General features: G+C 40.1%; 1 protein-coding gene across 11 annotated transcripts in view; it reads right to left on the minus strand.

Moving 5' to 3' along the window:
* Positions 1 to 15: 15 nt before the first annotated feature.
* The window catches only part of PPIP5K1 (diphosphoinositol pentakisphosphate kinase 1), a 50,534-nt gene continuing 31,293 nt past the window's right edge, over positions 16 to 19,256 (minus strand). For all 11 annotated transcript variants that reach the window (XM_082648487.1, XM_082648480.1, XM_082648486.1 and 8 more), the window contains 2 exons: positions 5,737 to 5,850; positions 16 to 3,102 (listed from right to left, as the gene is read on the minus strand). In XM_082648487.1, the coding sequence (XP_082504613.1) occupies positions 2,168 to 3,102; positions 5,737 to 5,850 (1,049 nt within the window). In that variant the 3' untranslated portion in view covers positions 16 to 2,167. The remainder of the gene's footprint in view (positions 3,103 to 5,736; positions 5,851 to 19,256) is intronic.

Below are 19,256 nucleotides of genomic sequence, written 5' to 3' on the forward strand. Positions count from 1 at the left end.
CAGTTCCAGGACCCAGGGAAGCCAGAGAATATAGGGCAGGTGAAGGGAGAAAAAGTTATGGGAAGCCAGCATTATTTCTGAAAATAGGTGAGAATGCCCAAGTATGGGTAATAGGAACTGAGGGTGGGGACATATATTTGGTTTGGGGGAGGAAAGAAAGGCAGGGGGCCTCCTGGGAAGGGGATCTGCATACCATGGGGTCAAGAGCTAAGGACCGAATAACCAGCATCAGATACCTTGTGTAGGAGAACACCAAAGAGGTAAGGAATTGAGGGGCCCTAAGAGATCCAGAGCCTATTGAGGTTGTAAACAGCTTTCACCTGTGCAGTCAGGCTTTCCATGAAGTATTATAAAATGTTGGATTTTCCTCTGCAGTGAAACCCTTTATGGTCCTGGGTATGTCAGGAAAGGCCAAGTTGTGAATGTGAATACATGCGGAGGGGGATATTCCAGCCCCCCTAGTGTTCTAGGCTTTCCCAGTGTAAAGACATCAAGGGGGTAAAGAAAGCACACGCCGTTTATATCAACTCCTGACACTCACTCCCAAGCATCAGTTAAAAATTAAGAGGGTGATTCCAACGATCTGGTGAGAAGGCACTGTACCCTTTGGTGCTTCACAGAGATAGAACCTCTCTTCCCGGTAACACTATTTATTTAAGAAATTTTGGGATTGTAGGCTGATTGCCATAGGGACCTCCTGGGATGTTTAATCTCCATATTTTTAAGGTCCATTCCTGCTCAACTACAATGGCTTTTGACTGGTTCAGATTAATTCAGTCACAGACTTGACTGACCTACAGTCATTCATTCTTTTTTTTTTTAAATATTTATTTATTTGGTTGTGCCAGGTCTTAGTTGTGGCTCGCAGACTCCTTAGTTGCAGCACAGGTGCTCCTTAGTTGCGGCCAGCAGCCTCCTTAGTTGTGGCATGCGAACTCTTAGTTGCAGCATGCATGTGGGATCTAGTTCCCTGACCAGGGATTGAACCCCGACCCCCTGCATTGGGAGCACAGAGTCTTAACCACTGTGCCGCCAGGGAAGTCCCCAGTCATTCATTCTTGAATTCACAAGGACATACATCATCACCACCATTATTATGGTTGACTATTCTCATTATTTTATATTTATTGAGCACTCATAATGTTCCGGCCCCCAACTCCAATGACCACATTACCCCTCCTACTCACCCCCATCCCCATCCCCATCCCCAGATCTTTGGGAAAAGCTTCATAATCACACCTGGCCTTAAAGACACAATGATATGAGGACAAATCCTATGGGGACCCTGGAGTATTTGGTCTTTGGCCAGTCTGTCCCTGACTTGACTACAGAAATATATATATAATCTTTGCTCATGTCTGTACAATACTGATCTCTGCTGATTGCTTAAAATAGAACCTGATTTTTCTCTACTACAATATCTCCTAAGCCATATAGTCCCACAACAAAAGGAGGCCCAGCTTTACAGATTGGCCAAGAACCCCCAGAGCATTTTAAGTAGTTACTCTGAAATTTTCACAGCAATCTAATACCTATTTTTCCCTAGAGCTATTGCCCAGAGGAACAGGACTAGGGCAGAGAGGGCACCTGGGGATGATATGGAAACATCCATAAGCCCAATCTAAAAATTTGTGGCCATGATGGGTATTTGTTTGGGAAAGGAACTCTTTTTTCCCAGACATTTCAGACAGCCATCCTGGGCCCACCTGAGGATACTAACAAAGACAAGAGTCCCCTGAATGCGCATATGGTCTAAGGGTACCTTGAAAAGTTGTGAATATTTTCCAGAAAAGTAGAGACCTTGGAGTCCCCTTTTGTACTTGCTATCCCCAGGTGTTGTCTTCAGCAGTTAAGTGGCAGTTCCTTTACCAATCTGGGATTTCCTGGGATGATCAGAGAAAGTTAGGTAATGATAGACCCATTTACCTCTTGAAGGAAATCGTTTTCAAGTCTAATGGCTGGGTGAGAAGTCAACAGCTGCTTTAACCTGAAGTTGGCTCCTCCCCAAGCCCAGCTCTGGCACAGGTATGCTTCATGCCAAGAGGACTGCTTCCTCAGACACCTCTGGTGAGATCCAAGGCCTTAATGCTGGCGGGTGAGTTAGCCAACAGAAAAATTTGCTAGCTCAAATGTCTGGTATAGTGTGACACCACTAATGAGAAAATGATTAATCACATGTTGCTGGTGGAAGGGGTGAGTTCTGGTCACAGGCTAGAGACTGGCTCTGAGGGTTTACATTGCTAGATGGATACTGGACTTCAGGAACATCCTCTCCAGACAGCTGGTCAATCAACTCAGGGACCACATAGGACTGCTGCTGATTCACCTCCTCTGGGACCTCCTGGACATGCAGATCACCCTCCCCAGGGAACTCTTGGGATGGTTTATCAACCTCTGGGATGTCCTGAGACAACAAAATGATTGCAGAAGCCTCTTGGGCCAGCCTGCCAATGTCCCCAGAGAATTCCTGGCATGGCTGGCTGAGCTCCTCAGGGATCCCTTGGGCTGGTTTGCCGACTTCCACGAGGATTTCCTGGGCCAGGCCACCAACCCCTACAGGTAACCCAGGGACCCGCCTGCCAACCTCCACAGGGGCCCCCTGGCGTGGCTGGTTGACCTCCTTAGAGTTCTCCTGGCAAAGCTCGCAAGCTTCCTCAGAGACTTTCTGGTACAGTAGGCTGGCATTCTGGCATGGTTGGCTGATCTGAGGGACCTCCTGGCATGTCTGGTTAACATCATCATGGTTCTCCTGGCATGGCTGGCTGATGTCAGGGACTTCCTGGCATGGCTGGCTGACCTCTTCAGGGATGTTCTGGCATGGTTGGCTGACCTCCTCAGCAACCTTCTGGCATGGCTGGCTGGTTTCCACAGGTGGTTCCTGTGGGGACTGGTTTCGTTCAAAAGGCTCTTGTTCCCCTTCTATGGGGAGCTCTTGTGCTCCATTCCCAATGGTCTCCTGGAGCAGCCCAAGGCCTTGATGTTCTTCAGTCACATGTGAATTTAGGGAGGGGTGATCACTGAAGCCAAAATGGCAGTTACCATCCACTGCAGTAGGGGAGGAAGGACCAGCGCTGGACACAGTGCTGGAAGGGCCACTGCTGTCTGCAAAGCAAAGTCAGGAGACCAAGTCAGACAAGATGGAAGAGTAGGTTCTATGTATGTAGTTCAAATGCCAGAACAGACGGCCTATATTACTCATGTCTTCGGGAAAGAGGGTCTGAATTCTTCTTAAGTTATGCAGAGACTCCTAAGTTAGCCTAGCCCAGGAACCGTTGCTTTGGCCTAAGGTATACTACAGGAGTGGCACTAAGGGACATCTAAGACTTCAGGAGACAGTGCTGAGGCCCACTTCATCCAGTTCTTTCATAAATGTACCCCCATTCCAACTCCAAATTCCCATGGCCCCTCATTCTTACTTTGGAGGCATATGAACACTTCATACCAGTGGTTCATAATTAGGGTTACATACCAAAATTATGAGAAATTTTTTTAAAAAATAGATATTTCCAGATTCCATCTCCAGAGATTCTAATTCTACATTTAGGGTAAAGGTGTGGGATGTTGAAACACTCCCAGTTAAATCTGATGTATATCTTTTGTTAAGAATTATTTCTTTAAAACACATTTCTGGGGCAGAGGTAACCTTTATTTACTGCCCAAGAGACAAGTAAGCAGGAAAATGTAGAAAAACTTTGTGAATCAGAATAATAGGAAGGAAAATGATTTACTCAAAGATGGAAGACTGCCATGAAATCTCTAAATGGCGGCAGTTCTTTTATTTTTTTTTAATGGCAGCAGTTCTTAATTAACCTTTCTGGGGGTCACTGACCCCCTTTGAAATTCTAATGAAAGTCATGGACTATCTTCCCAGGAAAATGTACATATGGATATTCCCCCTCATCATTACATATAATTCCTGGGGTTCATAGACTTTACCCTGAAATCCATCTACAGATCCAGGGTTAAGACCCTGTAAGTCGTGGGACATACAGTGTTACAGGCTTATGGATATTATATACATATAAAATACAAAAACTAATTCCTAGATCTTGACAGTAGTAAATGAAGGCCTTAGAGTCTTCAGTTACACTGTGGGACAACTCCTACCCCAACTTCTACCTCTTCATTAATCTCTAGTAGGAGACTAATCTACTTTTCCCTTTGTAAATATCATACTAATTGATGGTACTGTAGCTTTAAAGCACTCTGATATCAATAATGATAGATTTTGGAAATCGGGGACACCTGAATAGCTTGTCATCAATGAGAACCAGGGAAGTTGGTAAACCTGAGTCTGCAAAGGCTCCAACAGTCATTGAGTTTAAGGAATGCCAGCTATCTCTTTTCTGTAAAGCAGGGGTCCCCAGCAGCACCACCCCCTTCCGAGGCCTGTTAGGAACCAGGCCGCACAGCAGGAGGTGAGCGGTGGGCTAGCAAAGAAGCTTCATCTGCCAGCCGCTTGCCATCGCTCCCTATCACTCCATTACCGCCTGAACCATGCCCCTCCCCACTGGCCCGTGGAAAAATTGTCTTCCACAAAACCAGTCCCTGATACCAAAAAGGTTGGGGACCGCTGCAGTAAAGGATTATATGAGGCATGCTTCAAGTGGAAAAAAAAAAAAAAAGAGGAATGTGGTTTGGGGCCAACAAGGCCTATTTAGGGCAGACAGACAGACCCTAAAGAAAATGTTTACCAGTGAGGCTATACATCTGATACTGAGATTTAAAAAAGAAGAAAACGTGTAAGCTGAGTTCACCCAAGGATAGAAGTAGCCTTAATATTTAGCTAGTAGTTTGATTCCGACAAATCAAAGAGTTCAGACAGAAACAGAAGTTGAAGAAAGATAAGATTTCTAGGGCACAGAACCTATAAACACTATTGGACAGAGGTAAAAGGGCCAATGGCAAGGGGAATATAGGATAATCTGAAATTCAGGGGAAGAATTCTTGGTGTCAGGAAGGAAAGTTCCTTCTGCATAGAGGGTGCTAGGAGAAGGGCAAAATTCTACAACTGTTTGCCCCAATGCTAAAAATATGAATTTTTGCTTCAGTTCTATCCAATTAAAATAATGTTTGATTTTAGATAGTCCCTGGAGGTAGGACGAATAAGGGAAGGATTCTTCCATTGCCAGTGTCTCTGGGCCTTATCCCCTGTCTGGTCACCACTGGTATCTCTCCCCCTCTACAATTACCCTAAGAACTCCTTGTGGCTCCACTGTTCACACTGTTACCAAGGATAAATAGTGATAGGCTAGAGATTATAAAGAAGAGATGGGAAAAAGCAGCACCTGAACTTGAACTTACAAATGAGAACAGACACCTTGAAAGAAGGGACAGGTAGAAAGTAGTAGCAGATTCTAGTTTCTTTTTCCCAGCTTTTCTATATATCTAGGTTTCCTCCCAAGTCATTTTTACTGAGAAAGCTGTAGAGACCAAATGGGGACTTGAGAAGAATGCAGCCTTCATCTTTTCTTCCCTAAAGGACCCTCTGAGCCACTATCATTAAGGAGCGCCTCCAAGGAGATAGAGGGCACATGGAGGACAGAGGCGACGGATGAGAGAGAATAAACAGATCCGCCCTTCATCTTGGAAACAGCAAGTGCAACTGCTTCCCTGCCTGGTTACTCCTGGTCCTTCAACCCTCATCTTTGTTTCCCTCCTGTGATGAGTCTCTTATTCACCAATCCCTCCATTCCCTCTTGGCCTTCTCTAGGCAGTTCCAAAACAATTACTTACACCAAGGGGGCTTTTCAGAGCGCTGCCGGAGTTGCAGGGTAGGTGAATGAAGAGTGCGAGGTGGAGAAAACGGGCTATCAGAGGTCTGGTTGCTGTGCATAGAGTCAAAGAGGGCTGGACAGGTGAGGGAGAGAGAGGGAAGAAAAAAAAAGGCTATGAGGAAGAATTCAAGAACCACAGGTTGTCAATATAAGTGAAAACCAACTTACACTTCCTCAGACTGAGAAGTAGCATTTCCTAGGGACCCTTCATACAAACCATTTTTAATATTTTAAACTTTATATTATGAATATTGTCAAACATATTTTTTAAAAAGTAGTTGAGGGACTTCTCTGGTGGCGCAGTGGTTAAGAATCCACCTGCTGGGACTTCCCTGGTGGTCCCGTGGTTAAGATGCCGTGCGTCCAATGCAGGGGGTGCGGGTTCAAACCCTAGTCAGGGAACTAAGATCCCACATGCTGTGTGGCCAAAAAAAAAAGAAAGAATCCACCTGCCAATGCAGGGGACACGGGTTCATCCCTGGTCTGGGAAGATCCCACATGCCGCGGAGCAACTAAGCCCATGCGCCACAACTACTGAACCTGCGCTCTAGAGCCCGTGAGCCACAACTACTGAGCCCAAATGGCACAACTACTGAAGCCCATGCTCCTAGAGCCCGTGCTCTGCAACAAGAGAAGCCACTGCAATGAGGAGCCCGCGCACTGCAAGGAAGAGTAGTGCCTGCTTGCAGCAGCTAGAAAAAGCCCGTGCCCAGCAACGAAGACCCAACGCAGCCAAAAATAAAGAAATATATTTAAAAAAAATAAAAGTAGTTGAAAGACTAGTACAATCAATACCTATATATTCATCTCCTATATTTAACATGTTAACATCTTGCCGTATTTGTTTCATCTATTTCTTCATGCTGAAGTTCTTTAAAATAAATGACGAATAGTATGAGACATTTCACCTCTAAATGCTTCAGTATTCATTTCTAAAATATAAGGAATTTTCCTACATAGCCATACACCATTAATAAACTTAACAAAATTTAAAAATACCCTAATATCATCTTAGTACCCAATCCATATTCAAATTTCCCCCAATTATTCCCAAAATGTCTTTTATAGTAAGATCCAAACATGAACTGTGCATTCCATTTTATTATGTCTCCAAAGTCTCTTTTAACACATTTTTGACTGGAGATGTATTATGGCCACAGGTGTTAGTTTCTGCAAAAATCCCCCAGTCAATAATGTGTTAACCTAGAATCTAGCTCCCCCCTATTTTTTTTATACTGACTTTTTTAAAAAATAAATTTATTTATTTATTTTTGGCTGCATTGGATCTTCGTTGCTGCTTGCGGGCTTTCTCTAGTTGTGGTGAACGGGGGCTACTCTTCGTTGCGGTGCGTGGGCTTCTCATTGTGGTGGCTTCTCTTGTTGTGGAGCATGGGCTCTAGGTGTGCAGGCTTCAGTTGTTGTGGCACATGGGCTCAGTAGTTGTGGCTTGCGGGCTCTAGAGCACAGGCTCATAAGTTGTGGCACATGGGCTTAGTTGCTCCGTGGTGTGTGGGATCTTCCTGGACTAGGGATCGAACCCGTGTCCCCTACATTGGCAGGCGGATTCTTAACCACTGTGCCACCAGGGAAGTCCCTCATAGTGACTTTTTGAAAAGAACAGGCCAGCTGTCTCACAGAATGTCACATTCCACACTCTGGATTTGTCTGATTGCTTCCTCACTGAAACATTTAACTTGTTTCACTATCCCTTGTATTTCCTATAAACTGACAGATACAAAAGGCTTGATTCAATGATTCAGGTGTTCTTTCTTGGGTTTTTTTTTTTTTTTTTTTTTTGTGGTACGCGGGCCTCTCACTGTTGTAGCCTCTCCCGTTGTGGAGCACAGGCTCCGGACGTGCAGGCTCAGCGGCCATGGCTCACGGGCCCAGCCCCTCCACGGCATGTGGGATCTTTCCGGACCGGGGCACGAACCCGTGTCCCCTGCATCGGCAGGCGGACTCTCAACCACTGCGCCACCAGGGAAGCCCTCTTGTTTGTTTTTAATTTTTTATTTTTGGCTGCATTGGGTCTTTGTTGCTGCACACGGGCTTTCTCTAGTTGCGGCGAGTGGGGGCTAGTCTTCGTTGCAGTGCACATGCTTCTCATTGCGGTGGCTTCTCTTGTTGTGGAGCACGGGCTCTAGGAGCGTGGGCTTCAGTAGTTGTGGCATGCAGGCTCTGTAGTTGTGACTCACGGGCTCTACAGCTCAGGCTCAGTAGTTGTGGTTCACGGGCTTAGTTGCTCCACGGCATGTGGGATCTTCCCGGACCAGGAATTGAACCCGTGTCTCCTGCATTGGCAGGCAGACTCTTAACCACTGCATCACCAGGGAAGTCCATTTGAGGTGTTTTTCTTTTTCTTTTTTTAGTGTAAAAACAAATGCTTACATTTTTAATAATTTTTTTTAGGTTTTGATAATTTTTAAAAAATTGAAGTATAGTTGATTTATAATGTTAGTTTCAGGTGTATGGCAAAGTGATTCAGTTATGTGTATATATATTCTTTTTCAGATTTGTCTCCACTATATGTTATTACAAGATATTGAATATAGTTACCTGTGCTATACAGTAGGTTCTTGTTGGCTATCTATTTTATATATAGTAGTGTGTATATGTTAATCCCAAATTCCTAATTTATCCCTCTCCCCCCTTTCCCTTTTGGTAACCATAAATTTGTTTTCCATGGCTATGAGTCTATTTCTGTTTTATAAATAAGTTCATTTGTATCATATTTTAGATTCAAAATATAAGTGATATCATATGATATTTATCTTTCTCTGTCTTACTTCACTTACTATGATAATCTCTAGGTCCATCCATGTTGCTGCAAATGGCATTATTTATTCTTTTTTATGGCTGAGTAATATTCCATTGTATATATGTACCACATCTTTTTTATCCATTTATCTGTCGATCAACATTTAGGTTGGTTCCATGTCTTGGCTACTGTAAATAGTGCTGCTATGAACATTGGGGTGCATGTATCTTTTCAAATTACAGTTTTCTCTGCATATATGACCAGGAGTGGGATTGCTAGATCATATGGTAGCTCTAATTTTAGTTTTTTAAGGAACCTCCATACTGTTCTCCATAGTGGCTGCACCAGTTTGCATTCCCACCAACAGTGTAGGAGGGCTCCCTTTTCTCCACACCCTCTCTAGCATTTATCATTTGTAGATTTTTTGATGATGGCCATTCTGACTGGTTCAATGATTCAGTTTAAATAACTTTGGGACTTCCCTGGTGGTGCAGTAGTTAAGAATCCAATGCAGGAGACATAGGTTCGATCCCTGGTCTGGGAAGATCTCACACTGCGGAGCAACTAAGCCTGTGCGCCAGAACTACTGAAGCCTGCACGCTCTAGAGCCCGCATGCCACAACTACTGAGCCCACATGCTGCAACTACTGAAGCCCATGCACCTACTGCCGGTACTCCACAACAATAGAAGCTACTGCAATGAGAAGCCTGAGCACCACAGTGAAGAGTAGCCCCCACTTGTTGCAACTAGAGAAAGCCCATGCGCAGCAATGAAAACCCAACACAGCCCAAAAAAATAATAAATAAATAAGTAAATAAATAAATAACTTTGGCAAGAATACTTCAAGAGGTGATCCTGTGTACTTTATATTGCATCATACTGGATGAACATAATGTCTCATTATCCCACTAAGGCTAAATTTACTAACAAAGTTAAAGTGGGGCCCACAAGATCTCAGCATTGTAAAGTTTTCCCCTTCTGATTAGAGGTAATCCTTTGGCACTGTGGAACCTGATCAACATTTCACCTAATTGTGTTAGTATCCACTGATGATCCTTAATTACTTTATTAGGACTGTCAAGTGGTGATTTTCTAATTCTATCAATTCTGTATTTATTAGCTGGCATATTTTCTGTAAAGAAGAGCTTTCTCTCTTTAACTGGGGCCATTTGATTACATTAAACTGCAGTTCTTACTGAAAAGGAAGGATAAATGTTTATTTCCCTTTAATTAGTTTTCAGAAGAAAGAGCTGGTGAAAAGTATTCATCAATAGTGACAGATGATTATTATTTTATTTTATTTTTGTTCTCTTTTTTGTAAGATTCATTATGAGCTTGTAGATGTTTACATGTTCAGTGCACTTTAATCAATTACAATAAATTATTCTTTTTAATGCTAAAATATTCCAATTCTGGTCAGTGGGAGTCTCTTCAGGCTTGATTGCTTCCTTGCTTCTGTTACAACATGCCTCAGGATCACCTTGTGCTTTCCTTGCCCTAGATCATGCATCCTCAATAAAATTGGTTCTTGGTGAAAGTGAAAAAACTTAGATATTCCACTGGTTTGTGGTCCATCAAATGGCTACAATACATAAACAGACATAAAGTTTATCTGTGGTATTAAAATTTCAGGTGGTGGGGAGTGATTGGAGGAAAAAAGTCTAAAAAGGCTCTGTAGGAGGGGGTGTGATTTTAGTAAAAAAAAAAAAAGAAGGTTAAAAAACATGGGCCTAGACCAGGAATCCAACCATGGAATCCTGGTTGCTTTTACTGGGGAATGATATGTAGAGACCAAAATCTAGGTGCCAAGGGAGCTCATTGATACTCTTTCTAATGCATGATATTAGAAAAAGCATTAAAAAATGGAATTCATATTGATATTTTCAATTCAAATTTAACATTACAGCACTTTAAAAATCTTCTGAATTTATATTTATATATAATTTATCTGACTTTGAGAATTCTTATTCCTAATAACAGAAACATAATTACTTTTTGCATCACTCTATTATATGTGTGTGTGCATATGACATATGTTTCAAAATAGTATCAATATCACTACTAACAATTAAACCACTGAATAAGGATTGAAATTATTTTATATTTCTTTTTGTTCCACTGAAGGATTTACAGTCAAAGTACAGTATTCCAAAGTTATTTGAAAAATTATTTTCCCTGTGTGATTATGTTACTATTTTGATATAAAGTTAGGGTAATTTCTTTCCATTTTTTTTTCCAATTTTAGGATTCACTTCTTTTGATTTAGTCTTATATTTTGAAAAACATTTACAGGTTCACAAGTCAAAGGTTTATAAAAAGGCATATTCAGAGGAAGTTCCTTTTTCTTCATGCCCTTCAGCCCCATTCCTATTGCTGTCCAGTGGTAAACATTTTTATTAGTTTCTGGTGTTTACTTTTATCATTTCTTTTTGCAAATATGTATATTTTCCCCTTATTTCCCCTCCTTATAGAATAGGTAACATACTATCAACACTATTCTGCACCTTTTTTTATCCACTTAACAATATATCCTGGAGATTACTTCATATCAAAACACATAGACCTTCCTCATTAGTTTTAACAGATCCATAGTACTCATTTGAGTGGACATACCACTGTTTATTCAACCACTCTTGTACTGAAGAACTTTGGGGTTGTTTCCAAAAATAATAAATAAACAACATAAATTACGTCACAATAACTGTATACAAATGTTATTTCAACTTTGTGTACAGTAGCTTCAGAATAGATTCCTAAAATTGTATTATTAGATAAGAGAGTAACTGTATCTGTAATTCTCTGAGATATTACAAAATTTACCTTCATATGGGGTTGTACCATTTTGCACTCCCACCATGTATGGAACTGCCTCTCTCATTATAGACTTGTCAAGAGAATGTGTTATCAAACTTTTGGATTTTTTACAATCTAATAGGTGAGATATGATATCTCAGTGTAGTTTTATTTATTTTTTTTTTAATTTTTAAAAATTTTTATTTATTTATTTATTTTTGGCTGTGTTGGGTCTTCATTGCTGCACGCGGGCTTTCTCCAGTTGCGGCAAGCAGGGGCTACTCTTCGTGGTGGTGTGCGGACTTCTCATTGTGGTGGCTTCTCTTGTCGTAGAGCATGGGCTCTAGGTTTGCACGGGCTTCAGTAGTTGTGGCACACGGGCTCAGTAGCTGTGGATCGTGGGGTCTAGAGCACAGGCTCAGTGGTGGTGCACGGGCTTAGTTGCTCTGTGGCATGTGGGATCTTCCCAGACCAGGGATCGAACCCGTGTCCCCTGCATTGGCAGGCGGATTCTTAACCACTGCACCACCAGGGAAGTCCCTCAGTGTAGTTTTAATTTGCATATTTCTTATGATCAAGATTGAGCATCATTTCACATGTGTAACAGCCACCTGTATTTCTTTCTTTGTAAACTATCCTTTTTCAAAAATCACACTTTTGGTCTTTTCCTTTCTGATATGTAAAAGTTCTCCGTATTTTAGGATGATTAAGCCTATATGTGATATAAATTGCAGAAAAAATTTTTCCTTGCTTATGATGTTGCTATTGGTTTTACAACATATAAAAAAATGTTTATATGGCTTAGTTTATCAATCTTTTCCTATTGTTTCCCAAATTTGAGTTTGAGTCAGAATTAGGTTCTCCTTACTTTCAGGTGATAAAGGAATTTATCACCATCACCCCTGCTTACTTTTAGTACTTGCATGATTTTTTAAAATTATTATTATTGAAGGGAAAGCCACATAACATAAAGCTAACCATCTTAAAGTGTATAATACTGTGGCATTTAGCACATCAACAATGTTGTGCCACTGCCACCTTATCTAGTTCCAAAACTAGATAAGTTTTCATCACCCCAAAAGAAAACCCCATATCCATTAAGAAGTCACTCCTGGGCTTCCCTGGTGGCGCAGTTGTTGAGAGTCCGCCTGCCGATGCAGGAGACACGGGTTCATGCCAGGAAGATCCCACATGCTGCGGAGCAGCTAGGCCCGTGAGCCATGGCCGCTGAGCCTGCGCGTCCGGAGCCTGTGCTCCACAACGGGAGAGGCCACAGCAGTGAGAGGCCCATGTACCGCAAAAAAAAAAAAAAAAAAAAAAGAAGTTACTCCTCATTCTACCCTACCTTCAACCCCTGGAAACCACCAATTTGCTTTCTATCTCTATTCTAGTTCTTTCATATAAATGGAATCATACAATATGTGACTTTTTCTGTCTGGTTTCTTTCACTTGCCGTGTTTTTGAGGTTCATCCATATAGCAACATATATCAGTACTTCATTCCTTTTTATAGTTCAGTAACATTCTATTGTATGTATATACCACATTTTGTTTACCCATTCACGTACATTTCAGTTGTTTCCACCTTTTGACTGTTGTGAATAGTGTCACCATAAACTTTTGTGTGTAAATATTTGTTAGAGTACCTGTTTTCATTTCTTTTGAATATATACCTGGGAGTGGAATTGCTGGGTCAGATAGTAACTCTATATTTAGCTTTTTGAGGAATTGTCAAACTGTTTTCCACCAGGGCTGCACCATTTTACATTTCCCCCAGCAATGTACAAAAATTCTAATTTGTTCATACCATTACTAACACTTTTCTGCTCGCTCTTTCTCTTTTTAAATTATAGCCATCCTAGTGGGTGTGAAGTGGTACCTCATTGTGGCTTTGATTTGCATATCCCTGATGGTTACTGAGGGTGAGCATTATTTCATGTGCTTCTTGGCTATTTCTATATCTTCTTTGAAGAAGTGTCTATTTAAGTCCTTTGCTCACTTTTAAGTTGGGTTGTTTGTCTTTTTGCTGTTGAATTGTTATATTATGGACCTTTATCAGATATATGATTTGCAAATATTTTCTCCCTTTCTATAGACTGTCTTTTCCCTTTCTTTCATGTTCTTTGATGCACAAAAAGTTTAAATTTTGGTGAAGTCCAATTTATCTATTTTTTCCCCTTTTGTTACTTGTGCTTTTGGTCTGTCTAAGAATCCATTAGCTAACTCTTAAGGTCATGAAGATTTATCTTATGTCTTGTAAGAGTTGTACAGTTTTAGCTCTTATATTTAGGCCATTTATCCATTTTGAGTTAAATTTAGTACATGGTATGAGGTGGGGGAGGTCCATCTTCATTCTTTTGCATATGGGTATCCAGTTGTTCTAGCACCATTTATTGAAGAGACAATTCTTTCCCCATTAAATGGTCTTAGCAACATTGTTGAAAATCAACTGGCCATGGAAGTATGGGTTTATTTTTGGACTCTTGATTCTATTCCATTGGTCTCTAACTTTATCTTTATGGCAATCCCACACTGTTTGGATTACTGTAGCTTTGTAGTAAGTTTTAATATCAGAAGATGTGAGTCCTCCGACTTTTTCTTTTTCAAAATTATTTTGACTATTCAGGTCCCCTTGCAATCCCATATAAACTTGAGGGTCAGCTTTTCCATTTCTACAAAAAAGTGCATTGGAATTCCAATAGGGATTGCATTTAATCCAGAGATCTCTTTGGGGAGTACTGTCATCCTAAAAATGTTATGTATTCTACATGAACATGGAATGTCTTACCATTTATTTAGGTCTTCTTTAATTTATTTCAGCAATGTTTTACAGTTTTCAGTGTACAAGTCTTTAAACTTCTTGGTTAAATTTTGCTCCCAGGTACTTTATTCTTTTGGATGCTATTATAAATGGTATTGTTTTCTTAATTTCCCCTTTGGATTGTTCATTGCTGGTGTATAGAAACACAACTGATTTTTGTGAGTTGATCTTGTACCCTGAAACACTGTTGAATTTGTTCATTAGTTCTGGTAGTTCTTTTGGGGTTTCTTTTCCATTTTCTCTATATAGGATTATGTCCTCTGTGAATAGCGACAGTTTTACTTCTTCCTTTCCGATTTAGGTCCTTTTTTTTTTTTTTTTTTTTTGCCTAACTGCTCTCCCTAAAACTTCCAGTACAATATTGAATAGCAGTGGTGAAAGTGGGCATCCTTGTCTTGCTCCTGATCTTACAGGGAAAACTTTCAGTCTCTCACCACTGAGTATGATTTGTGCTGTGTTTTTGTTTTGTTTTTTAATATTTATTTATTTATTTGGCTATGCTGGGTCTTAGTTGCAGCACACAGGATCTTCGCTGTCTCGTGTGGGATCTTTGATGTGGCATGTGGGATCTTTGGTTGCAACATTTGGGCTCCTTTAGTTGTGGCATGCAGGCTCCTCTCGTTGCAGTATGCGGGATCCCTGACCAGGGATCGAACACCAGCCCTTTGCATTGTGAGCACGGAGTCTTAACCACTGGACCACCAGGGAAGTCCCTAGGAGTTGTTTATAAATGTCCTTTATAGCATTGAGGAAGTTTCTTTCTGTTCCTAGCTCAGTGAGTGTTGGGTTTTGCCAAATGCTTTTCCACATCAATTCACATGATTGGTTTTCTTCTCTCTTTGTTCTATTAATGTAGTGTATTACATTGATATGTTTTCTTATGTTGAATCACCCTTGCATTCCTGAGATAAATCTCACTTGATCATGGTGTAGTATAATCCTTTTAGTGTGTACTGTTGGATTTGGTTTGCTAATATTTTGTTGAGAATTTTTTTTGTGGGGGGGGATTGTTGAAAATTTTTGCCTCTCTACTCATAGGGGAAATTAGTCTGTAGTTTTCTTTTCTTTTCTTTTTAAATTTATTTATTTATTTATTTATTTATTTATGGCTATGTTGGGTCTTCATTGCTGCGTGGGCTTTCTCTAGCTGTGGCAAGCAGGGGCTACTCTTCGTTGTGGTGCATGGGCTTCTCATTGCAGTGGCTTCTCTTGTTGTGGAGCATGGGCTCAAGGCATGCAGGCTTCAGTAGTTGTGGCGTGCAGGCTTCAGTAGTTGTGGCTCATGGGCTTCAGTAGTTGTGGCTCACAGGCTTAGCTGCTCTGCAACTTAGATGCACGTGGGAATCTTCCCAGACCAGGGCTCGAACCTATGTCCCCTGCATTGGCAGGCAGATTCTTAACCACTGCACCACCAGGGAAGCCCTGTAGTTTTCTTTTCTTAGGGTGTCTTTGTCTGGCTTTGGTATCAGGGTAATGCTGACTTCACAGAAAGTGTTTCCTCCTCTTATATTTTTTGGAAGAGGGTGAGTAGGACTGGGGCTAATTTTTCTTAAATATTTGGTAGAATTCACCAGTGAAGCCATCTGGTCTTGGACTTTTCTTTGTTGAGAAGTTTTTGCTATTGATTCAGTCTTTTTCCTTGTTATAGGTATGTTCAGATTTTCTATTTCTTCTTGAGTCGGTTTTTAGAGTTTATTTCTAGGAATTGTCCTTTTCATCTATGTTATCTAATTTGTTGGCATACAATTGTTCATGGTACTCTCTTACAATCCTTTTTATTTCTGTAAGGTCAATAGCAATGTTTGAATTGATGGCGATTAGCTTCAATAACATACAAACACTATGTTGCTATAAAGCTCAGTCCCCACCTTGTTATTGTCATAAATTATCATATATATTTGTACATTGTGTGCCCATTAAAACAGACATAATGATTGGTTTATTCATTTGCGTGTTGTCACATATGAAACAAAAAGACAAAAAGGGGAGCTACAAACCAAAAATACAATAATGCTGGCTCTTAGATTTACCAGTGTAGCTACTTTTACCAGAGTTCTTTATTTTTTTCTTCTTTCTTTCTTTTTTTTTTGAGTTCTTTATTTTTTGATATGGCTTCAAATTTCTGTTTAGTGTCATTTTAGCCAAAAAGCCTCCTTTTAGCATTTCTTGTAGGCAGATCTACTACTGACAAAATCCTTCAGCTTAAAGATGTTACTGGAAAACTACTAGAGTTAAACAATGAATTTGGTAAACTAGCAGGATACAAAATTAATGCACAGAAATCTCTTGCATTCCTATACACTAATGATGAAAAATCTGAAAGTGAAATCAAGAAAACATTCCCACTTACCATTGCAACAAAAAGAATAAAATACCTAGGAATAAACCTACCTAAGGAGACAAAAGATCTGTATGCAGAAAACTATAAGACAATGATGGAAGAAATTAAAGATGATACAAATAGATGGAGAGATATATCATGTTCTTGGATTGGAAGAATCAACATTGTGAAAATGAGTCTCTACCCAAAGCAATCTACAGATTCAATGCAATCGCTATCAAACTACTGCTGGCATTTCTCACAGAACTAGAACAAAAAATTTCACAATTTGTATGGAAACACAAAAGACCCCGAATAGCCAAAGCAATCTTTAGAAAGAATAACAGAGCTGGAAGAATCAGGCTCCCTGACTTCAGACTATAGTACAAAGCTATAGTAATCAAGATAGTACGGTACTGGCACAAAAACATAAATATAGATTAATGGAACAGGATAGAAATCCCAGAGATAAACCCATGCACATATGGTCACCTTATCTTTGATAAAGGAGGCAAGAATATTCAATGGAGAAAAGACAGCCTCTTTAATAAGTGGTGCTGGGAAAACTGGACAGCTACATGTAAAAGAATGAAATTAGAACACTCCCTAACACCACACATAAAAATAAACTCAAAATGGATTAAAGACCTAAATGTAAGGCCAGACACTATCAAACTCTTGCAGGAAAACACAGGCAGAACACTCTATGACATAAATCACAGCAAAATTCTTTTTTGACCCACCTCCTAGAGAAATGGAAATAAAATCAAAAATAAACAATTGGGACCTAATGAAACTTCAAAGCTTTTGCACAGCAAAGGAAACCATAAACAAGATGAAAAGACAACCCTCAGAATGGGAGAAAATATTTGCAAATGAAGCAACTGACAAAGGATTAATCTCCAAAATTTACAAGCAGCTCATGCAGCTCAATATCAAAAAAACAAACAACCCAATCCAAAAATGGGCAGAAGACCTAAACAAGACATTTCTCCAAAGAAGATATACAGACTGCCAACAAACACACGAAAGAATGCTCAACATCAGTAATCATTAGAGAAATGCAAATCAAAACTACAATGAGATATCATCTCACACCAGTCAGAATGGCCATCATCAAAAAATCTACAAAAAATAAATGCTGTGGAGAAAAGGGAACCCTCCTGCACTGTTGATGGGAATGTAAATTGATACAGCCACTATGGAGAACAGTATGGAGGTTCCTTAAAAAACTAAAAATAGAACTACCATATGACCCAGCAATCCCACTACTGGGCATATACCCTACCCTGAGAAAACCATAATTCAAAAAGAGTCATGTACCACAATGTTCACTGCAGCTCTATGTACAATAGCCAGGACATGGAAACAACCTAAGTGTCCATCATCGGATGAATGGATAAAGAAGATGTGGCACATATATACAATGGAATATTACTCAGCCATAAAGAGAAACAAAATTGAGTTATTTGTAGTGAGGTGGATGGACCTAGAGACTGTCATACAGAGTGAAGTAAGTCAGAAAGAGAAAAACAAATACTGTATGCTAACACACATATATGGAATCTAAAAAAAAAAAAAAGTGGTCATGAAGAACCTAGGGGCAAGACGGGAATAAAGACGCAGACCTACCAGAGAATGGACTTGAGGACAGGGGAGGGGGAAGGGTAAGCTGGGACAAAGTGAGAGAGTGGCATGGACATATATACACTACTAAATGTAAAACAGATAGCTAGTGGGAAGCAGCCGCATAGCACAGGGAGATCAGCTTGGTGCTTTATGACCACCTAGAGGGGTGGGATAGGGAGGGTGGGAGGGAGTGAGACACAAGAGGGAAGAGATATGGGAATATATGTATATGTATAACTGATTCACTTTGTTATAAAGCAGAAACTAACACACCACTGTAAAGCAATTATACTCCAATAAAGATGTTTAAAAAAAAATCCCTCATCTTTTGTTTATTTGGGAATGTCTTAATTTTTCCTTCATTTTTGAACAGTTTCGACAGATATAGAATTCTTGGTTGACGTTTTTTTCTTTTAGCACTTTAAATATGTCACCCCACTACTTTCTGGCCTCTATGGTTTCTGATGAGTGCCTTGTTAATCTATTAAATATCCCTTGTATGTGACAAGCTGCTTTTCTCTTGCCACTTTCAACATTTTCTCTTTGTCTTTTGACAATTTGATTACAATGTATCTCAATGTAGATCTCTTTGCATTTACCCTTCTTGAAGTTTGAACTATTTGGACACATAGACTTGTGTCTTTATCAAATTTGAGAAGTTTTCAGCTATTTTTTCTTCAAAAATTTTTTCTGCCTCTTTCTCTCTCTCTTCTCCTTCTGGGATTTCCATTATACATACAGTGGTATGTTTTATGGTGTCCCACAGTATCTTTGGCTCTGTTCACTTTTCTTCATTCTTTTTTATTTCTTCTCCTCAGACTGGATAACTTCAACTGACCTACCTTTTCTTTTGGCTGGAACACTATTTTTATTATAACATGTTTATACATCTGCAGGTAGAAGAAAAAAGTTTTTACCCTCCATTAAACAGAATGGCTTACCCCCACCCCACCCCACCCACATCACTTGATTATGGTTATGGTTCAACAGATGCATTTTTCAAAGGATCATTTACTCATTAAGCCTCAAAGGAATTCTGTAGCCATTCCTTGTTACTTAATAAATTCAAAATTTGTAAATGTATATTTCTTCTCCCTTTTGTTATGCTTTTACCATTCCGTACTTCAAACTTACCCTTTCCCATACTGTCTTAATTAG

Source organism: Grampus griseus (assembly GCF_964374135.1).
Source record: "Grampus griseus genome assembly, chromosome: 2".
In the NCBI taxonomy this organism is placed as follows: domain Eukaryota; kingdom Metazoa; phylum Chordata; class Mammalia; order Artiodactyla; family Delphinidae; genus Grampus; species Grampus griseus.